The sequence below is a fragment of the Pinus tabuliformis genome, chromosome J, assembly GCF_031772625.1.
Source record: "Pinus tabuliformis cultivar Carrire ecotype Pingquan chromosome J, CPIR1, whole genome shotgun sequence".
NCBI classification, from domain to species: Eukaryota; Viridiplantae; Streptophyta; class Pinopsida; order Pinales; family Pinaceae; genus Pinus; species Pinus tabuliformis.
The window spans coordinates 648059868-648081648 of record NC_142295.1 but is presented as its reverse complement, the minus strand read 5'-3'; the positions used below and the strand labels follow the sequence as shown (position 1 = coordinate 648081648).

General features: G+C 37.5%; 1 protein-coding gene across 1 annotated transcript in view; it reads right to left on the bottom strand.

The window, feature by feature from the left end:
• Positions 1–21781, bottom strand: part of BSH (transcription regulatory protein SNF5, putative (BSH)) — a 424444-nt gene that overhangs the window by 178875 nt on the left and 223788 nt on the right. Inside the window, exons 7-9 of the mRNA XM_089380810.1 lie at positions 5800–5871; positions 5556–5603; positions 5343–5426 (exon numbers count right to left, since the gene is read on the bottom strand). Coding sequence (XP_089236936.1) covers positions 5343–5426; positions 5556–5603; positions 5800–5871 — 204 coding nt within the window. The remainder of the gene's footprint in view (positions 1–5342; positions 5427–5555; positions 5604–5799; positions 5872–21781) is intronic.

Sequence of the window (21781 nt, the reverse complement as noted above, 5' to 3'; positions counted from 1 at the left end):
AGAAAAACGTCATAAAGGTCCAGAATTCAGCCCACACGTTTGATTTTGTAGAAGTTTCAGGCAGCCAAAAGTCGCAGATCTATGGAGGAAGGCCGAGTACTAGAATAGCCGAAATTTGCAGTGTTAGAAGTCAATTTGACTAGAGTTGACTTGGGCTAGAAGTTGTGAAGAAGGATATTGTGACTTGGTCTTGGAGAGGTTGTTGTGTCAAGGGTCTTGGTCTTGGTCTTGGTATTCGTCACTAGAAGTTTCTATAAGAAGAAGAATTCATTTGGGTTTTCCTCTCAAGTTGGAAAGGTTTTGGCCCTCGCTTATTGCCCACATTTTGTGTCTCTTGTCTCATTAATAATTATTGATTATGGTTTGGTAGCAGTTTGATGAAGTAGAACACTATAATAATCTAATTGAAAAAAGGATCTAATCTAAAGAAGTAAAAAGCATTCACAAGCAGTTATAATTGCTAGAGAAATCACCTCATCCTAATGCCCTTGATTTCTCAACATGAAATGCTCTCTAAAGCACACAATTTTAGCTATTAACAACCATGATAAAATATTTTATTAATAATTGAATATATGATGATTACATTTTGTGAGAGGCCCTAGCTATATACCACCTTAGGTGCCTCTTGGTGAACGGGCATGATCTTTGATCATGCCCTTTGCCTAATAAACTATAACTAACTAATTTTTTACATAACATTGCCTTCCTCTCAAAAGAATGCTTTGTCCTCAAAGCATACGTAACGACGGATGTTGCTGACAAAACACTTCAGTCTCCCAAGAAGCTTCTTCTTCTGGTAAGTCCTTCCACTTGATCAAGTATTCCTTGATTGTATGAGATCGAAGCTTCCTTTGTCTAGTAGATAAGATACCTTCTGGTTCTATAATGACCCTTTCTTCATCATCTAGGGATGGAAGCGTTGTTTGCGTTGTTTGATGGTCGCCCAGTGCTTTTTAAGGCAGGGGACATGGAAAACGTTGTGAACACAACTTTTCTCTGGAAGGCATAAACTATATGCAACTTTGCTAACTTTTTTATTAATTTGATATGGTCCATAGAACTTCGGTGCCAATTTATTTTTTCCTTTTTGTTTCAAGGACAACTGTTTGTATGGCTGGAGCTTGACAAATACCCATTCTCCGACTTCAAATTCTCTTTCGGTTCTGTTTCGGTCTACTTGTTGCTTCATACGGTTCCTTGCATTATTCAAGTTTTCTTTTAGGGTTTGGACGATTTTTTGGGTTTCTTCTAGTTGATTTTTAACAGCAGGTAGATTTGTTTGGACGGTAGCTAGATCCTTCCATTTTGGGGGTTCATATCCATACAAAGCTTGGAATGGCATCATTTTTGCTGACGTGTGATAAGTAGAATTATACCACCACTCAGCGAGATGCAACCATTGAGCCCACTTATTTTGTTTTTCTATAGCATAACAATGTAGGTAGGCTTCCAAACATTTATTGACAACCTTTGTTTGTCCATCTGTTTGAGGGTGATAAGCGGAACTCATATTTAGTTATGTTCCTCATGTGTTTGAACAATTCTTTCCAGAAATTACCCTTGAATTTGGTATCTCTATCACTCACAATGACTTTCGGAAAACTGTGTAATTTATATATATTTTTGCAAAATATTTCAGCGATTTGTTTAGCTAAGTCTAATTTCTTTATTGCCATAAGGTGAGCATATTTGGTGAGTCTGTCGACCACTACGAAAATCTTGTCGTTGCCTTCAGATACAAGTAATCCCTCAATAAAGTCCATTGATATTTCTTCCCATTTCTGATTCAGAATGTTTAAAGGGGGAAGTAATCCAGGTGTCATAATATTTTCACTTTTATTTCTTTGACATGTGTCACATTCTGCTACATACTTCTGAATATCGCAACTCATCCCCTTCCAAAAGAATGATTGACGTGCATTGTAGTAAGTTTTAAAGAATCCTACGTGTTCGGCTAACGGTGAATCATGTGACTCCTTAAGTATCTTGGATTTAAACTTGGAGTTTGCATTCAAATAGAGTCTTCCTTTGTACCATAGAATATCATTCTTCCATTCAAATTTTGAGTTTTTTGGAAGGTTACTGATTATTGCAGTTATTTCTGGATCCTTGGCATACTCACTTCGAATCTCATTAAGCCATTCAAGAACAACAACCGAGACTGCAAGTAGTGTTGGTTCTTCATCTTTCCTAGACAGGGCATCTGCTACTACATTGTCTTTTCCCCTTTTATGTAGTATCTCCATGTCAAAGGCGGCAATTTTTTCAATCCATTTTTGTTGTTCTTAGAAAACTGTTTTTTGTTGAAGGAGGTGCTGGAGACTGTTATGGTCCGTTCGAAAGGAGAACTTACTTCACAAAACATATTGTCTCCACTTAGCCAGTGTGTGCATAATATAGAGCATTTCCTTGTTGTATGTGGACTTGAGACATTCTCTTTTGTTGAGCTTCCAGCTTTCAAAAGCTATTGGATGCCCTTCTTGCATTAACACTGTGCCTATACCGAATCCGGAAGCATCACACTCGATGATAAATGGTTTAGAGAAATTTGGAGTTGCCAATACTAGGGCATTAGACATAACTTCCTTTAGTTCTTCAAAACACCTTCCTGCTTCCTCATCCCATTGAAATGAATTCTTCTTTAAAAGGTTTGTCAGAGGTGCAGTTATATGTGCATAGTTTTTAATAAATCTTCGGTAATATCCAGTGAATCCTAAGAACCCTCTTAGCTTGGATACATTAACCGGTTTGGTCCATTCCTTTATAGCTTTGATTTTATAAGGGTCCACTTTTACACCTTCCTAGGATATAATATGTCTGAGGTATTCTACTTCTTCCTTTCCGAAGGTGCATTTGGATTTTTTTGCATAGAACTGATGCTCTTCTAGTAGTATCAGAACTTTATCCAGATGTTGTAAGTGCTCCTTCCAAGTTTCACTATAAATTAAAATATCGTCAAAGAATACTAATACAAACTTCCTAAGATATGGACAAAATAATTCGTTCATAGTGGCTTGGAACGTTGTTGGTGCATTGGTTAACCCAAACGGCATTACTTTAAATTCATAGCGACCTTCATGTGTTCGGAATGTCGTTTTTGGTATGTCTTCCAACCTAATTCTGATTTGGTAATAGCCTAACCTCAAGTCCAATTTTGAGAAGTATTTTGTGCCATGTAGCTCATCCAACATTTCGTCGATAAAGGGGATTCGGAATTTATTTTTAATCATTATTTTGTTTAATCCTCTATAGTCAACACGTGCCTTGAATGAAACATCCTTCTTCCTTACCAATACCACTAGAGAAACATACGGACTTTTACTTTTCGAGATGATCCCACACTTTAAAAGGTCTTGGATTAATCTCTCAATTTTCGTCTTTTGGTGATGTGGATATCGATACGACTTGATGTTGACGGGGTCTGACCCTACTTTGACTTCTGTTATATGTTCAATTTCCCTGTTAGGAGGCATTTTCATAGGTAGGTCTTGAAATACCTTCTCATGCTTCTAAATTAGATCTTGTACCTCTGGTGACTCTTCACTGATCATATTTGCAGATAACATTTCTAATTGGTGACATTGTACTACATAAGCGGGTGCTCCTTTTCGAATCATCTTCATCATCTGAGATGACGATACAATTTGATTCTCTGGTGCTTGGAATCTGTGTAATTTGTACCTCTGCCCTCCCCAGTTAAATCTTATGAACTGTACTTGATGGTTGGCAGCGTAAGTGCCTAGAGTTCGTAGCCATTGGATACCTAAGACCACATCTACTCCACCTAATGGTACAGTGAAGAACAGAGATTCTAAATTAAAGTCTTGAATCTGCAATTTAACCTTATGGCATTTCCCTACCTTTTCAATCTTCTTACTGTCAGCTACCATCACCTTCATGTTCGGTAAGGGAAATGAGAAAATGTTGAGTCTCTTTGCCACGGTTGCATCTAAAAAATTGTGGGTGCTACCAGAGTCGATGAGAACCACTACGTTGTTCTTCTTTATATGTCCTTTCAACTTTAGAGTCTGAGGTTGTGATATACCTGTCATAGCTGATAGTGACACTTGCGGAATACTTCCGTCATCTAATTCTGGAGAGAATTCTGGGGCATCTTCTATTTCTTCTATGTCAGAATCCTCACTGTTTGAATCATTAGTTGCTTCACAATTATATAGGTTCTTTGATTCTTTTCCTTTAGCACACCTATGTTTAGGGTCCCACTTCTCGCCACAGCATTTGCATTTGCCTTCTTTTATCCTTTGTATTTCGACATTAGATTTTTCGCCTTCAAGACGATTACATCCGAGGCTGAAGAATACATAGCAAAGAGGCAGCGCAGTGCTAGGAGAGACGGCACAATTCAAAGGTGGCATAGGTCAAACTAGTCGAGCTATGGGGAGCCATTAGAACCTTGTCAGGTCAGTCAGGTTCCTCGTTCAGCAAGCCTAGAAGGGCTGACGCAGAGGCCGTAAAGCTGACGCAAAGGGCTGATGCAGTTAGATGCAGAAGCTGCAGAGGCTGACACTAGGCCTTAGAGGCAACGCTTGGGAGATTTTGTGGGGCAGACTGGGAGAAGATCAGCGGATTCTCAGCTGGGAGAGGGTGACACAGCTCCTGGAAGAGTGACGCAGTTCCAGAGCAGTGTTTGGAGCAGCTTTCGCTATCCAGCATAAGGAACAGCCAGAGTTGCTGTGGGGTTTGATCATCCATTTGTTGATTTGCCGGAATATCTGCCTCCGGATAGAGGTACTACTACCGAGGATATTCTCTATTGGGTGAGCCATTTCTGGCACCCTAGTGGTATTCACGAAATCTACTTAAAAATACAAACCCTCTATATGATGCACCAGTTTTCCCAAATTGGGTTTTTCCGGGGACAATTTTCCAAAAATAACGGTGTTCCTTGTGTTATTGTCTCAGTGTATTTCAGTGCATGATCTGTAGATTTGTGAAGGCTGCAATAGTTTTTACTTCGATGTTTATGCAATTATATAACTTGTTAATGTAAAGAACAAGCAGGAGATTGTAAACCAGTGATTGCAGTAGGGGTTTCTGATGTGTTAGATTTAGGAATTTTCACACAATATTTATGAACTACATAACGGTGTTCCTTGTGTTATTGTCTCAGTGTATTTCAGTGCATGATCTGTATATTTGTGAAGGCTGCAATAGTTTTTACTTCGATGTTTATGCAATTAAATAGCTTGTTAATGTAAAGAACAAGCAGGATATTGTAAACCAGTAATTGCAGTAGGGGTTTCTGATGTGTTAGATTTAGGAATTTTCACACAATATTTATGAACTGCACACCAACAACAGGTTGCAAATTTATTTACCCCAACTTCATGATCCTCAATCTCGAGATCCTTGCATAAAACCCTTGCAAAATCTTCTGGATCACTCTCAAGGTTATTCACATCCTGGAAAACAACAACACCAATGGAGGACATGATGTAAACATAAGTATATTAGCTAAACTTGGCACAAAATTTTGATAAATGATTTCAAAGAAACATCTGAAACACTATATTTCAAGCATAGTTTCTTACCCATAAAAACTGATCTTTAATGACAGTTTTGTTCACCCTTAGGTCCAGCTGATCTCAATTAATGACCGATACATGCATGTTCAGGGCAAAGCCTCATCTTAGGACTTCAAACAGTAACCAATTCCCTCTAAACATTTGAATGTGTAGGTAGTACTTTTACTACCTGTGCTTTATATTATAAAAAGCATATATGTAGAACACACCAAAGGAGGATATATATACTAAATTTTAGGGAATAACAAACCTTAAGAGGGAGCACTTTTTGTCCTGTGTTCATTTCCTGCCCTTCAAATGACCGAAACTCTGCTAACTGTGCCTGTTGTAAACATAGGAAAAAACAGCATCACAATTCAGGTAAAAGGAGTCCTGGCAGAAGCTGCATTATTCTATGTAAGAAGGATGGCTTTCTCAATGGACAATAGTTCCATGACAGAATTATGTGTCTGCTATGGCCTTAAAGATTGCCACATAAGAATGATCAGGATTGATATTTTCATTGATTTCAGGAGTTATTTATTTAAAACACATTAAAGAATGTACTCAATATATGCCAGCTGTACATTTTGAATGAACATCCGTTCATATGAAAACCCAGAAAAAAATAAAAATAAAATACTCAATTGGGTAAGTTGCAATCTCAGTCCCCATGAGTTCTACAAGTTTGCCAAAGAAAACTTTGCCAAAAATTAGGTATTGACAAAAAAGACAAAAGAGTTTTTCATATAGCCACAAGCTCCAACACACTTCGAATGTTAAATTTCTGTTCTATGGTCTGTCACATGTTTGTAACCTAGAGATACGACAGCCTCAAATTCTTCACAATGTCAATACCTAAAGCCCCATACAATCAAGTTCACATTTCTTGCTATTGGCTATTTCATCACCTTTCTCTTGTTGAGAACTTCTCGGGCAGTCCATCAATCCTTTGACTAGTGAAAGTAAGATGCATCATAACCAACTAGCTAACTTTTACGATTGTGTATAAAAAAATCTAAACGTTAGCACTTGTGGTCAAAGGTTTGAAAAAACTAAAGGAAACATTCAACCAAACAGCCCAAATTATTCTTCCGACATCAAAATTCAACAATATTTAATTTTTTTTCTTGATATTCAGCAAATAAAGAGTATGGTTGCAGTGTCCATAACTACCATCTGATGAGACACTCCATGACATCTAATATTTCAAAGGCTAGAACAAAGTATTCGAGGAACACTACCTCCACAAGAAATACAAGTATTAAAACAGCAGTCCATCCAAACAACAAAGATCAAGAATCAAATTCCTTGACCCAAACCAAAAAGAATGGAGACCATATATTTCTAAATTATTTCCAAGACAAAAAAGATGGACTTCAGAGACTGAGGATTTTCCTTTTGGATTTTTAACGTGAAATTCGATTAAAGGTAAATACAAGCACTTAGGCAGGTTGTTGACTTTCTAGTGCTAAGTTGACAAGCACCATTTTCTGCAACTGATAATTACTTCTAATGATATTTTTGCACTTTCCAGATTATCATTAAGCAATTACACTTCAGAAAATTCGACTATAATTGCAATACAACAGTAGAACAGTAGACACTAGAAGTTTTACACCTGGGAAACCCAAACTTGCGAGAAAACCCAGCAATCTTTTCTAGAAAAAAATATGTTCAATTCAACAAATGTACAATCTGATTTTTCCAGTCAAACTTGGTCAAACTGACAACAGAAATCAACAGGGTCAAACTTGGTCAAACTGACCACAGAAATCATCATGGTCAAACCTGGTCAAACAGCTTCGAATCAGGTCCAAATTCTACCCAGAATTTGGTCAACTCTGCCCAGATTGGGTCAAACTGCCCAGTCAAGGCTGCGGTCAAACTGCCTCAGAAGGTGTCGGTCAACTGCCTCAGAAAGTTCAGTCAACCTGCCTCAGACAGACTGTGGTCAACATCAGAAACTCGGACAACTCTGTGCCTCAGAAATTCAGTAAACTCTGCACTCAACTCTGCCAGAAAGAAATTCGGTCAATTCGCCAGAATTTTAGTCAAACTGTCAAGTCAAAGCTGCAGTCAAACAGACTTCAAAAATGGTCAAATGTCGCTGGTCTTGTCTCTCTCTCTCCCCTTCGCACGTGTGAACAGAAAACAGAATATTTTATGATTCGATAATGATGCCAAATGGAGGAGGTTGAATGGTGAAGTTAAAGTGGTCAAATCATGCGGGTTTTGACCAAGGGTCAAACCCACTCAAATGGTGGGGTCTACCTGTTTGTTTGGAGCCTACATGAGCTTGTAAATGATAAATTTAATTTCTTTTGAATTACTGATTTGAATAACGATCGAAGCTACCAAAAAAAAAATCAACACTCCCTCTTAAATGGGAAGGTATTCATCTTGACATCTTCAGATGTCCACTTTGTTGAAAAATTCTCCTTCTCTAGAAAAGATTGAGTGAGCTTGCTATGTTAATGTATCCATCCACTTCAAGTGGAAAAACATCTTGCATCAGCATCATGCAAAGGGATCTAGTTACTTACTAGTCAAATCTCCTTTGCAAATGGATCTAATCACCCACTGACCAAAGGCCTTCTGGGGTCACAAGACTAGTCCTAGGTCACCAACTCAACAAGTCATCACTTGGAGCAAGGTTACCTTTGACCAAAAAAATTGGTGAACAATTGGGCAATTACCATTCCTGCATGCCAATTGAATGGTAACATGCTTGATGCTAAAGACACTCACTCTACCCACTACCCAAGCAACTATTGGCAATATGGTCAGAACCTTCTGACCAGGGGAGCACTCTAGGCCTTGACGCTCTCTGGACGATTTCGGCATTGTTGACCACACTTTGACAATAGTCCAATTTTCATCATTGTAAACCCAAATTTTGCAAGTTTATTGTAAATGATTCTACTATGACTATGAATTCATGTAAAAACACCTAGCTAAGCCTATGATTTTTGTCAAAGGATTTCATCCTAGGGAGTTTTTTAACCTCCCCGAATTATGTGTCTCTGTAAACACGGATAATCGGCAGAGTTTTTGTCCCAGATGTACCCCAAAGCTAGGGTGGAATTCGTTGACAAGGTCTTAGGTGAGTCCTAGTGTTTAACAAGCCTATGTATTTTTCATACTAGATCATGTGTCTTATCGCAAAATTGGATAATGTCTTGAGGGTCTATGTCTAAATGTGTATTTCCCTTTCTAAGGGTTGATAATGTAATATTTGATGTAAAAGTGTGTTTAGAAATAATTTAGTGCATGGTTACTCATATTTAGACACCATGCTAAATTATTTTATTATAGACACGCTTGGAAGGTTGAAAAATAATTAATCCCCTCGAGTCTTTTAATTCATTTTTCTGACAAAATTAAAAAGAAATAATTGGCCAGAAAATTAGTTATTTGCGAGTCAAAAAATAATTTAAGAGAAATTAATTTCTCTCCAAGTGGAAAATAATAAAAAAAAATCGTGGGTCAAAAAAGAATTAAATTTTGCAGGTCCTCCACCAATGGAAAAATGGATTTTTTAAGAAAATTTGACCCCTTGCACCTTGATAGTTCATTCAAAGTGAATTTTTTGAGGATATTAGTCCAAAATATTATTTTTTGGATTAATAAAAAAAGGTTTTTAAGAAAATTCGAAATTTTCCTCAAAAATAAGAAATCACCGATGGAGATCAAGTTATTTTCAAAAGAAAAACGCCAGATGAGATTATTTTGACATGGATTGTAATAATCCCAAATGAGGTAAATCCCAATGGGCACTTAAATTTCTGAATTTGAACCAAATTGTCCAATGAGGGATTTTGTCAAATGGTTTATGATAAATTGTTGTCGGTGTTTCTGTGTTTAATCACACAACAAAGGAAGTACAGAGCCAAATATGTATTTGCAAGGACAGTCCTATTCAAGAAAGGAAGTTACATGAACACCAGCATGACATTTACCCATTAAATATAGAAGCTACAGCCCTTTTAAAAACTATTATTTCTCCAATATAGAAACCTAAAATAAATAAATCAGATGTACAACCATAGAACAATCACCGAGTAATAGAGCATCAGGTCTGATCTTTATATGGGAGGAAATAGCAGAGATACAAATGATCTGGAAGTACACCTGGACTAGGCTCCCAACTGATTAGCAATTGCGACAACTGATTTGTTGCACCTTTAGATTCTATTCGGCCCTCGAAAAGTGTAGGCTGCTACACGAATCATGGCATGGTATAAAAAGACTCCAAATCTGAAACTGTAGGTAACCACAAATAATGATTGGATGCACAAGAAATGACTCGTCCTCCTTCACTGCCAAGCTGCTACAACACTTCCTCTTCTGCTCTGAAATAAACACTTCCTTTTTATCTTCTGCTCAGAAATAAACTTAGCCTAAGGAAGAAATCAGATCTGAACTAATGGCAATATATATAACTGATGGCTCAATTCTGTGATCAAGTAAACCCACTTTAGCCTTTGAGAATATATGTGCTGATACCATACAATTCGACATCCTTAGAAGAATAACTCAGCCCTCTCAATAACAACCAAATAATGAGGAACCGAATTCTTATTGGCATTGAATTTCTGAAGATGAACTCAACCTTGGAAGAAGGATGGGTTGGATACGAATCTCAATGACAATATGGCTTCCCTTGTGTACAATAAATTGGTCACAAACCCCTGAAGATCTCGGCACTCCGTAAATCTACAACTCAGGCTCAGCCTCTTCACCAATGCAAGAACTCAGTCCCTTTGGACAGCACTTCGGCCTCTATTAACCAGCGTCCAATTCATGAGCAAAACACACCAAAATCAGTCTCTTGAGTCAGCATAGGAACACACTCTACTTGGCACCGAACTTCTGGGCATAAATGAATTTGAATTGCAACTCGAACTCTCCCTTTTGTCTTGAGATAATTCGGCCTCTTGAAGATTATATTCCCTACAATAAACATAAATGGATCTTCAACTTGAGTCAAACAACCAAACCAATTGAGCACAAATGGAAGGTCTAAGTTAATCTTCCCCAAATAGCTAACTAGGGTGGCACTTGAAGTCCACCGAAATTAGCTTGAGTTTCGCTTGAAACTCTTGAACTCGCTTGAGCTCCTTTCAATTTTCAATGAGATAGATAGAATAGAATTCCTTGCCATTGAGTTCCTCTTCCTTTTATAATTCTACATGGAACCTCCCTCTAGCTTCTAGATCCTCATTTTCCCTATTATTTTATTGGTGGAGCCCAATTTGCCCTGTTGACCCCTACTGGTCAACTACCCATGCAGTGCACCCCGTTTTTCTTGACAGAAAGAAGCAGCACCTGATCAACATGTTCGTGCCATCCTGCCATCATCAGCAGCTTGATCATTTCAGTTATAAACCCAGTTTGCATATATGAATTGTAAATGATCTAAGCAGATCAGAGTCTGTAAAACTGCCTAGGTAGACCTAACTTTCTATGATAATCTATGTCCCGGAAGGTTTTTTGTCTCACCGATCTACGATCGGCAGAGTTTTCCTTCAAACCTGACCCCAAAGCCGGGATGGATTTTGTCATTAGAACTTTAGGAAAATCCTAGTGTGTCAAATCTGCTAGATTATAGTTGTGTCGCAGAACTGGGTGTTTTGTGAGGGTCTGTATTAAATGGGTTTGTCCCTTAAGATGTAATTTTGTAAAAGTCATGATGTAATGTGTCATGAGGGTCGAGAAATGTTTTAAATCCCCTCATGAGTCCTAAGTCCTAGGTCCTAGGTAATGTTTCCGAAAGCTTAGTTCAGTGATCCATGTTAAATGAATTAAAAAATTAAAAAATGAATAAAAATAATAAAATAATAAAAATTAAAAAAATGAAGCAAAAACCCTAACTAATAAAATAATAATATTTTAAGTGAATAAATCGACGGATGAGATCAAGAGATGTCTTGATCCTCATCAACGGTCGAGATCATTTCTACATGGATCACTCGAACTAGCCATTAGGATCATTTCCTTTATATAGGGTCTTAGGGGGTCATTTCAGATCATGGGATCTGTGAGTCTAAGACTGAAGAAGCTCTCTTGTAAATCTGTTTCTGGTTAATAAAAGAAGACTTTGGGGTCCATATCTTGCTGATGTTACTCTCTTAAAATGTTGTGAGATTGTTTCATTTTCTGCATACGTTATTTTCAGCCATTAATACTAGCTTTTTGTAGAGCATTGTGAGCACAGGTATCTTGTTCACTTGCTGGGGTTTGGATGCTGTTAGGGTTTCTGAAGTAATGGCAGGTATCTCCATTACTTCCTGAGATCTAGCAGCATTTTTGCCCTCTTATATTGACAGTTGTTTTGAGCTGTGCAGAAAACATCATTGAAGGAAATTTTGTGGGCGTTCGGGGAAGTTCTCGGCTGAACCAGCCAACTCCCGCAAGCATTTTCTGCTGAGCCCAGTTGGATTTGATCCTGGGTTTATCATTCGGTTTATTTTTTCTAAATTTACATGAGAAATTTTCTGAAGTTTTTTCACAGTGACGATCTGAAATTTCTGATCTTTAAAATTTCTCTGTGCTTATTGCTGAATCTGGCTGTTAAGGGGCCAAATCTGTACATTAAATCAGCTGATCTAGGGTTTCAAGTTTTTGTTTTATGCAGTTTTTTATTAGGGTTTAGGGTTTTTAGGTTTCATTTTATCGCATGAAAATTTCGAAATTATTTTTGGCAGGTAAATCAGATTTCGCCGTGGCTCCCATGCCCTGCTGCTGTGCCCAGAACTGGCTCAGATTCGATCTCAGTTGACACCATTCCAGTTACTAAGTTCACGTGGGCTGGCTAACTTCAGATTTCAGTCTCAGATCCAAGCCACAGGAAAATACCCAACACTGATCCAACTTGCAGTGAAAGAAAGGAAAAGTTCTGGAACAGTGTGGGGAACAAATGCAATTTAGGGACGACTGGCGAGATATCTACAAACAGATTGTCGCCGTCCCTTGTAGTAAATGATTTTGGGAGTGATTGCATGTGATTGATAGCCATTTCCCCTGCACCATCTAAAATTAATACGCAGTCCCTCCACCGTCAACTGTGTATCAATTGTTCTGCGTCCATTTGCATAGTGCATAACTCACGTCACTTGTGGGAGACTGTAAGGGTTTCAAATTTTAAATCACTATCATTGCACTAGATTAACGCCATAAAAGCATTGCTGGTGCGTATGAATGGTGTTGCGTTGAATGATTAATATGTGTTGATCGCTTGCTGCCTGGAGATGCTGCGTGATTTTTCCTCATTATCGGGCCAGAACTTGCTCAGAAACGTGCCCATTCCATCCACGCCGTCGACTGTTCAGATTTCAACGCTGGTTATCCGCAAGGTTTTCTCTGAAACGGGTTCTCATTTCCCACGCTGCCATCTTCCGCCGACCTGCACGCACCAGAAACATCACAAAAAGAGAAGGGAAGCAGTTCGAATTTTATTGACGGGCCAGGTGAGAAACCATCAGTTAATATTCAGTCAGCTAATCCGAGCCAGTGAAACCATTCATGCATTCAGGTAAATTTAACACAGTTTCGATTCAATGTTTGGTTAGGGTTACGTTATTCGCTCGACTGGCAGCTCGATTTTTTTTATTTACGGCCTATCAGTTTTCAAATAAAACAAAAAATTAAAAAAATTTCGACCCTTTACTTTTGTTTTAACATAGTCATATGGTAGTGTATATTTCGTTTAGGTTTTTTTTAGTTTCGTTGTTTTATAAAAAAATAAAAAAGGTTCATTAGATTTTGTATTTCTTTTTTTTGTGTTTGTTTAAATTTTAGTTTTTAATTTAAATTAGCGTAGATGTAACTCAGATTTTAATTTAATTTTTTTAGTTTAGGTTTTATCTAATTTGGCTTTTAATTTAGTTTTTTTTTTTTTTATAAAGTAAATGGATTTAGGCTTTGTATAGTTTTGATTTTTTTTTATTTCTTTAGATTTTAATTGTATTTTAATATAGTTCCATTTTGTATTTAAATTTTAGTTTTATGATTTTTTCTAATTAGATTAAGTTTAGCATGGTTTTGTTTAGGGATTTAAGAGTTTCGTTTTAGCTTAGTTTAGTTATAGTTCATATTTTATAATTTTAAAATTTTAGTTTTATTTTTTTTATATAAAAAAAAAAAGATTTTAGGCTTAGTTTTATTAGATTATTTTTAGAGTTTATTTTTTTTTTAGATTTTATAAAAAAAAAAAAAAAAAATTGTCGAAAATTAGTTTTGTCAGATCCAGTTATTTTCGGGATTTATCATCTTTCATGCTGAGATCTAAAAGTTTCAAGTCGAGATGCGAAATTGATATCTGGTTAATGGTTTATGACTCGTGGTGATTTTAAGCATTTATCTTCTCGAAATTCTCAGTGGTTGGATATCGTTTTGGTCATTTTAAGAGCATTGTGATTTAGTTGATATCCTTAGATGACAAATGATTGTTGTTCATGGTCCATATTTTTATATCATTTAACAAGTAATCGTTTTTTACCACAATCGCTTAAGGCACTGGTCTGTTAAATTAATCAAATCCATCGAGTGCTTTTTATATCGTATCTCGTGTCTCCCAACCAACTGGTCGACAGTTGGTCTCATCATCTCACAGGGACTACCCCCCTTAGCCGCGGGAGACAGGCTTAAATGGAGGGATCGGGGATCAGAGTGACAGCCCCCGGTCTGAGCGTTGTCGTGTCAATCCGCGCGACAACATTTTTTGGCGCCGTTGCCGGGGACAGTTTTTCTGTTCCTGGGGTTTCATCGACATTCATCTTCTCATCTTCTCATCTCTCATTGAGCTGGCAGATTCAATATTTTGGCATCTTTTCATCACATATCAGCAGCATCTCTTCGGTGTGTTTCTTGTTTGGGTGGCGACTCCATTTTCTTATTTTTTCCCAGACAAGAAGCCTCTCGCATATCTGTTTGTTGATTACTTCTTGGATCTTAGAATCAGTTTTATTGTTCAAGTGGCGACTCCACTTCTTTCATCTTTTGATTTTCTTGAGCAAAGAGCTAGTTCTATCATCCATCTGATCCCTTATTCTTCATCATGGATTATTCATTTAAACCATGTCATTTTACTGATAATCTCCATGATCTTCCGAAAGAGGCCATTGGTAAATTACTTAAGTTCTCGGGTGATGATTCGGTCGCTGTTAAAAGGCATTTAAACATGTTTACTTGTGTAATGATCTTATACTGTAGATTTCCTCAATATAATAATGAAGATTTCAAGATGCGTCTATTTGTCCATTCTTTAGAGGGTGATGCCTTGAATTGGTTTAATAACTTTCCTAATGATTTTTTCACTTCTTTACAAGACATTCTCAATGCTTTTAAAGATAGATATGATAGTCCAAACAGCTTGCCTTCTACTTCTAAAATTTTTGAACAGAAAGAAAGTAATTCAGCTGTTGAAGAAAGATTTCAAGGTCAGAATGTGTCATCCACCGGAAATATTGCAGATCATCATAGTGGAAAATCAGGGACAAATAACAATGAAAGGGAAGAACAAAAGCAAATTATACAAGATCTAATGATGCTAGTGAGAAATATGGAAGGCAATCAAACTAGTCTTATCAATGATGTTAAAACTTTATGCACCCACCTGGAAAAACGTAATAGGGAGTTGGAGGTCACACAAAATCAGCATGCTAAGGAAATTGAGGCCATGAAAATTAAATATGAAACAGAAATTAGAAGCATGCAAAGCAAGATGTCAGTCTTAGAGGAAAATATGGTGACCATGAAAGCTGATCATGATAGGGAGATTTACTCTATGACATTCAATCATAACAATCAGTTGGCTGACATGCGAACGAGTCATAGAGAAGAAATAAATTTCATGCAACATTGCTTGATGGACATAGAGGAAAAGAATGATAAAGTAATAAAACACATGCAAGAACACCATGCCATGCAAATCAGTGCTATAAGGGATGAATGCTCTAGTCAGATGGATGCCATTAGAATACAAGTTCAAAACATTCAACAATGGTCAGATGATAAGAGAAACCAGGAGCCTTCCCATTTGCCGCAGCAAGTTCCATCTTACTATGAGGAGGTCATTAGGTGGATAATTGAAGGTGATCCAGATAAGCTTAAAAACGATAAAAATCAGATGCAAGACACAAAAAGACTTAGCATGCATATCTTACACACTTCATCTGATAGTTTCGAAACAAAAAGTTCCAGGTCATCAGTAATTCGACCTGCCAGAAAGAAAAAGCGCAAGAGAAAGAAAATAAGGAGAAGATTTGGCGCATCAGACGGCCGTGAGCAGCTTGATTTTCGGATAGGAAAGAGTCCTACCATATGCAGAATTGGACATGGCACATCCGACAAGCAGCCGACAGATTTGCCTGAAAGCAGGCAAATGCTCAGTATGCACTATATTGAAAACATCTGATGCCGTAGGGCATCCTTTGTATCGTATTTCTAACCCTACTCCTTGTTTTTTTTTCGCATTTTCATTTCCATTTTAGATAGTTAATAAATGAAGAGCTTTTATCTTTATTGTGCTTAACATATATGCTGATTTTTGGATGGACGCTACTTATTTTTGTGTTGTATGGATGCAGATTCTGGATTCTCACATTCCTGCAAGCAGCAACGTGTCCCCAAGTAGAGCCAGATGTTGACCCCTACTGGTCAACTACCCATGCAGTGCACCCCGTTTTTCTTGACAGAAAGAAGCAGCACCTGATCAACATGTTCGTGCCATCCTGCCATCATCAGCAGCTTGATCATTTCAGTTATAAACCCAGTTTGCATATATGAATTGTAAATGATCTAAGCAGATCAGAGTCTGTAAAACTGCCTAGGTAGACCTAACTTTCTATGATAATCTATGTCCCGGAAGGTTTTTTGTCTCACCGATCTACGATCGGCAGAGTTTTCCTTCAAACCTGACCCCAAAGCCGGGATGGATTTTGTCATTAGAACTTTAGGAAAATCCTAGTGTGTCAAATCTGCTAGATTATAGTTGTGTCGCAGAACTGGGTGTTTTATGAGGGTCTGTATTAAATGGGTTTGTCCCTTAAGATGTAATTTTGTAAAAGTCATGATGTAATGTGTCATGAGGGTCGAGAAATGTTTTAAATCCCCTCATGAGTCCTAAGTCCTACGTCCTAGGTAATGTTTCCGAAAGCTTAGTTCAGTGATCCATGTTAAATGAATTAAAAAATTAAAAAATGAATAAAAATAATAAAATAATAAAAATTAAAAAAATGAAGCAAAAACCCTAACTAATAAAATAATAATATTTTAAGTGAATAAATCGACGGATGAGATCAAGAGATGTCTTGATCCTCATCAACGGTCGAGATCATTTCTACATGGATCACTCGAACTAGCCGTTAGGATCATTTCCTTTATATAGGGTCTTAGGGGGTCATTTCAGATCATGGGATCTGTGAGTCTAAGACTGAAGAAGCTCTCTTGTAAATCTGTTTCTGGTTAATAAAAGAAGACTTTGGGGTCCATATCTTGCTGATGTTACTCTCTTAAAATGCTGTGAGATTGTTTCATTTTCTGCATACGTTATTTTCAGCCATTAATACTAGCTTTTTGTAGAGCATTGTGAGCAAAGGTATCTTGTTCACTCGCTGGGGTTTGGATGCTGTTAGGGTTTCTGAAGTAATGGCAGGTATCTCCATTACTTCCTGAGATCTAGCAGCATTTTTGCCCTCTTATATTGACAGTTGTTTTGAGCTGTGCAGAAAACATCATTGAAGGAAATTTTGTGGGCGTTCGGGGAAGTTCTCGGCTGAACCAGCCAACTCCCGCAAGCATTTTCTGCTGAGCCCAGTTGGATTTGATCCTGGGTTTATCATTCGGTTTATTTTTTCTAAATTTGCATGAGAAATTTTCTGAAGTTTTTTCACAGTGACGATCTGAAATTTCTGATCTTTAAAATTTTTCTGTGCTTATTGCTGAATCTGGCTGTTAAGGGGCCAAATCTGTACATTAAATCAGCTGATCTAGGGTTTCAAGTTTTTGTTTTATGCAGTTTTATTAGGGTTTAGGGTTTTTAGGTTTCATTTTATCGCATGAAAATTTCGAAATTATTTTTTGCAGGTAAATCAGATTTCGCCGTGGCTCCCATGCCCTGCTGTCGTGCCCAGAACTGGCTCAGATTCGATCTCAGTTGACACCACTCCAGTTACTAAGTTCACGTGGGCTGGCTAACTTCAGATTTCAGTCTCAGATCCAAGCCACAGGAAAATACCCAGCACTGATCCAACTTGCAGTGAAAGAAAGGAAAAGTTCTGGAACAGCGTGGGGAACAAATGCAATTTAGGGACGACTGGCGAGATATCTACAAACAGATTGCCGCCGTCGCTTGTAGTAAATGATTTTGGGAGTGATTGCATGTGATTGATAGCCATTTCCCCTGCACCATCTAAAATTAATACGCAGTCCCTCCACCGTCAACTGTGTATCAATTGTTCTGCGTCCATTTGCATAGTGCATAACTCACGTCACTTGTGGGAGACTGTAAGGGTTTCAAATTTTAAATCACTATCATTGCACTAGATTAACGCCATAAAAGCATTGCTGGTGCATATGAATGGTGCTGCGTTGAATGATTAATATGTGTTGATCACGCGTTGAATGATTAATATGTGTTGATCGCTTGCTGCCTGGAGATGCTGCGTGATTTTTCCTCATTATCGGGCCAGAACGTGCTCAGAAACGTGCCCATTCCATCCAAGTCGTCGACTGTTCAGATTTCAACGCTGGTTATCCGCAAGGTTTCTCTGAAACGGGTTCTCATTTCCCACGCTGCCATCTTCCGCCGACCTGCACGCACCAGAAACATCACAAAAAGATAAGGGAAGCAGTACGAATTTTATTGACGGGCCAGGTGAGAAACCATCAGTTAATATTCAGTCAGCTAATCCGAGCCAGTGAAACCATTCATGCATTCAGGTAAATTTAACACAGTTTCGATTCAATGTTTGGTTAGGGTTACGTTATTCGCTCGACTGGCAGCTCGATTTTTTTTATTTACGGCCTATCAGTTTTCAAATAAAACAAAAAATTAAAAAAATTTCGACCCTTTACTTTTGTTTTAACATAGTCATATGGTAGTGTATATTTCGTTTAGGTTTTTTTTAGTTTCGTTGTTTTATAAAAAAATAAAAAAGGTTCATTAGATTTTGTATTTCTTTTTTTTGTGTTTGTTTAAATTTTAGTTTTTAATTTAAATTAGCGTAGATGTAACTCAGATTTTAATTTAATTTTTTTAGTTTAGGTTTTATCTAATTTGGCTTTTAATTTAGTTTTTTTTTTTTTATAAAGTAAATGGATTTAGGCTTTGTATAGTTTTGATTTTTTTTTATTTCTTTAGATTTTAATTGTATTTTAATATAGTTCCATTTTGTATTTAAATTTTAGTTTTATGATTTTTTCTAATTAGATTAAGTTTAGCATGGTTTTGTTTAGGGATTTAAGAGTTTCGTTTTAGCTTAGTTTAGTTATAGTTCATATTTTATAATTTTAAAATTTTAGTTTTATTTTTTTTATATAAAAAAAAAAGATTTTAGGCTTAGTTTTATTAGATTATTTTTAGAGTTTATTTTTTTTTTAGATTTTATAAAAAAAAAAAAAAAAAAAAAATTGTCGAAAATTAGTTTTGTCAGATCCAGTCATTTTCGGGATTTATCATCTTTCATGCTGAGATCTAAAAGTTTCAAGTCGAGATGCGAAATTGATATCTGGTTAATGGTTTATGACTCGTGGTGATTTTAAGCATTTATCTTCTCGAAATTCTCAGTGGTTGGATATCGTTTTGGTCATTTTAAGAGCATTGTGATTTAGTTGATATCCTTAGATGACAAATGATTGTTGTTCATGGTCCATATTTTTATATCATTTAACAAGTGATCGTTTTTTACCACAATCGCTTAAGGCACTGGTCTGTTAAATTAATCAAATCCATCGAGTGCTTTTTATATCGTATCTCGTGTCTCCCAACCAACTGGTCGACAGTTGGTCTCATCATCTCACAGGGACTACCCCCCTTAGCCGCGGGAGACAGGCTTAAACGGAGGGATCGGGGATCAGAGTGACAGCCCCCGGTCTGAGCGTTGTCGTGTCAATCCGCGCGACAACATGCCCTAGGAGACTTTTGCCGCCATTTTGAATAAAATAATAATTTGCCTCCTTTCTCAATAAAATATTAATTTGCCGCCATTTACCAATAAAATAATAATTTTCCTCCCTTCTCCAATAAAATATTATTTGTCACCATTCTCCATTAAAATAATAATTTCCTCTTTCTCCACAAAATAATATTTTCTCCCTTTTAATTTAATATCACCAAAAATTGGCAAAACTCTTAAGTGGAATTTGCAGTCACAAAATTTGGGAACATTACTATCCTTCCCGCCAAAAATTGTTTGTCCTCAAGCAATATGCTACTACTCCAAAAGTTGGCCTAGTTAATGCCAAGGTCCCAAATGTGCCAGTGAACAACTCCTCGCTGCTGAACATCCTACCATACCGGTGACGCTCCCCATGTCAACAGCGAACCACTAAAACCCAATGGAAAATCTGAATGATCTTCCCCTATAGAAACCAGCTCACCCCTGAGGGTAGCTAAACTGCCAAATCCTGTTATACCAAGATCCCATGCTAGTCTCAAGAGGGTGCCACCATGTTGACACTGCAACACTCTGACTATGATAGATTGCCCAGATTGTATCCTCTCCTCCTGGAACCGTATGACGGAATATCTATGAAGGCCAAGCTCATGTTGATGTATGGTAGCGTCAAATGTGCAGAGAGGCTAGGACACATGTATTCCACAATACCCAGAAATCATTTTGGGAAATTCTACCCAGAGACAGTTTTATTAAAATAATTAATTATTTTTAATGGGTGCCTAAGTCTAAACTTACGAAATTAAAATAATTAAAGGGTATTAATTAAACTATGGGTGAAACTTCTAGAAGAAGACGAGGATCAAGTCAATATGATCTAAGCCATTGATTAGAATCTAATATGGGTCGTTGATTACTCAACTGAAGGATTATAAAGACTTCGATGGGCATTTGGAAGACACACCAAGCAGGTACTCAGTTACCCAAGTAAGATCGATTTTCTCACTGGTTGAATCAACAAGAAGAAATTGGATTAGAGGGAGAGTTGCAGGTGAGAAGGAGAGAGGGTATCAGCATCTGTCAAAAGTGCAGGAGCAAAAGGAAGACGCAGAGCAGAGGAGGGACAACACAGAGACTGTGACACTGGGAATGCATAGTCCCTACGCAAAAGCTGATGCAGTGACACAGAGGGAGCAGCAGGTCCTCTCCAAAGTCAGAATCTCGCTGAGAAGCGTGAGAATATTGTTTGTAAAATTTCTCACAGAAATTCCTCTTCTATTATGTTGGTTGTATCTTGTACATGATATTTTTGTTGAAGATCAATAAAGAAACCCTCATGTGCTGCACCAGTTTTCCCACATTGGGATTTTCCAAAGACAATTGTCCAAAAATAACTTATTTATTGTGATTATACTTGTGCTAGTATTTTTCCTTGCATTTACTTTCCGCAGTATTTTAATCGTGAAGGTTGCAGTAGAATTTATTTCAATATTTGTTAAAGAAACATTGTGAATAACTTATTTCTGAATTAATAAGTAGAAGTAATAATATCAGTCACTATAGTTGGATTTCTATCAAGAAATTTTCATAGCTCATTGTGCCCAGGGATCTCCATGATGTCAATGTCTACCCATCCACTGTCAATCTCGATCTTGAGCAACAATAGGATAAATCTACCTCACCATACAACGGAGGTCTTAGCAATCTCCCATGTGTCATACCCAAGGTGAACTAGATCACCCACTCCCATTATCATGCTCATCACAGAATGGAGTGTCCTATCAGCCAACTAAATCCTTAGATCCCATTACCAGATCTGTTGTGGCATAGCCCTGACGACAGCTAGAACCCACCTACTTTGCGTCTCTGGTCCTTGCATGCACTCAGTATAAATACTCCATACACCATGAATCAATCTGGTGTATGCAAAACTACCCTGTGCCTGCCATACCCCACAACAAGCTCTGTTATCCCATCTCTTGAAGGCGCTCCCCAATATTGTCTGGAGTCTAAACATTCGTTCGTAGGGAAGGTCCACCACCCATTGTATATGCTCCTAAGGCACCTCAGAACATCTCGCCCAAAAGGTGTTAGGCATCTCCCTAAGTGTGGGCTCAAAGGTGGAGCACGTGC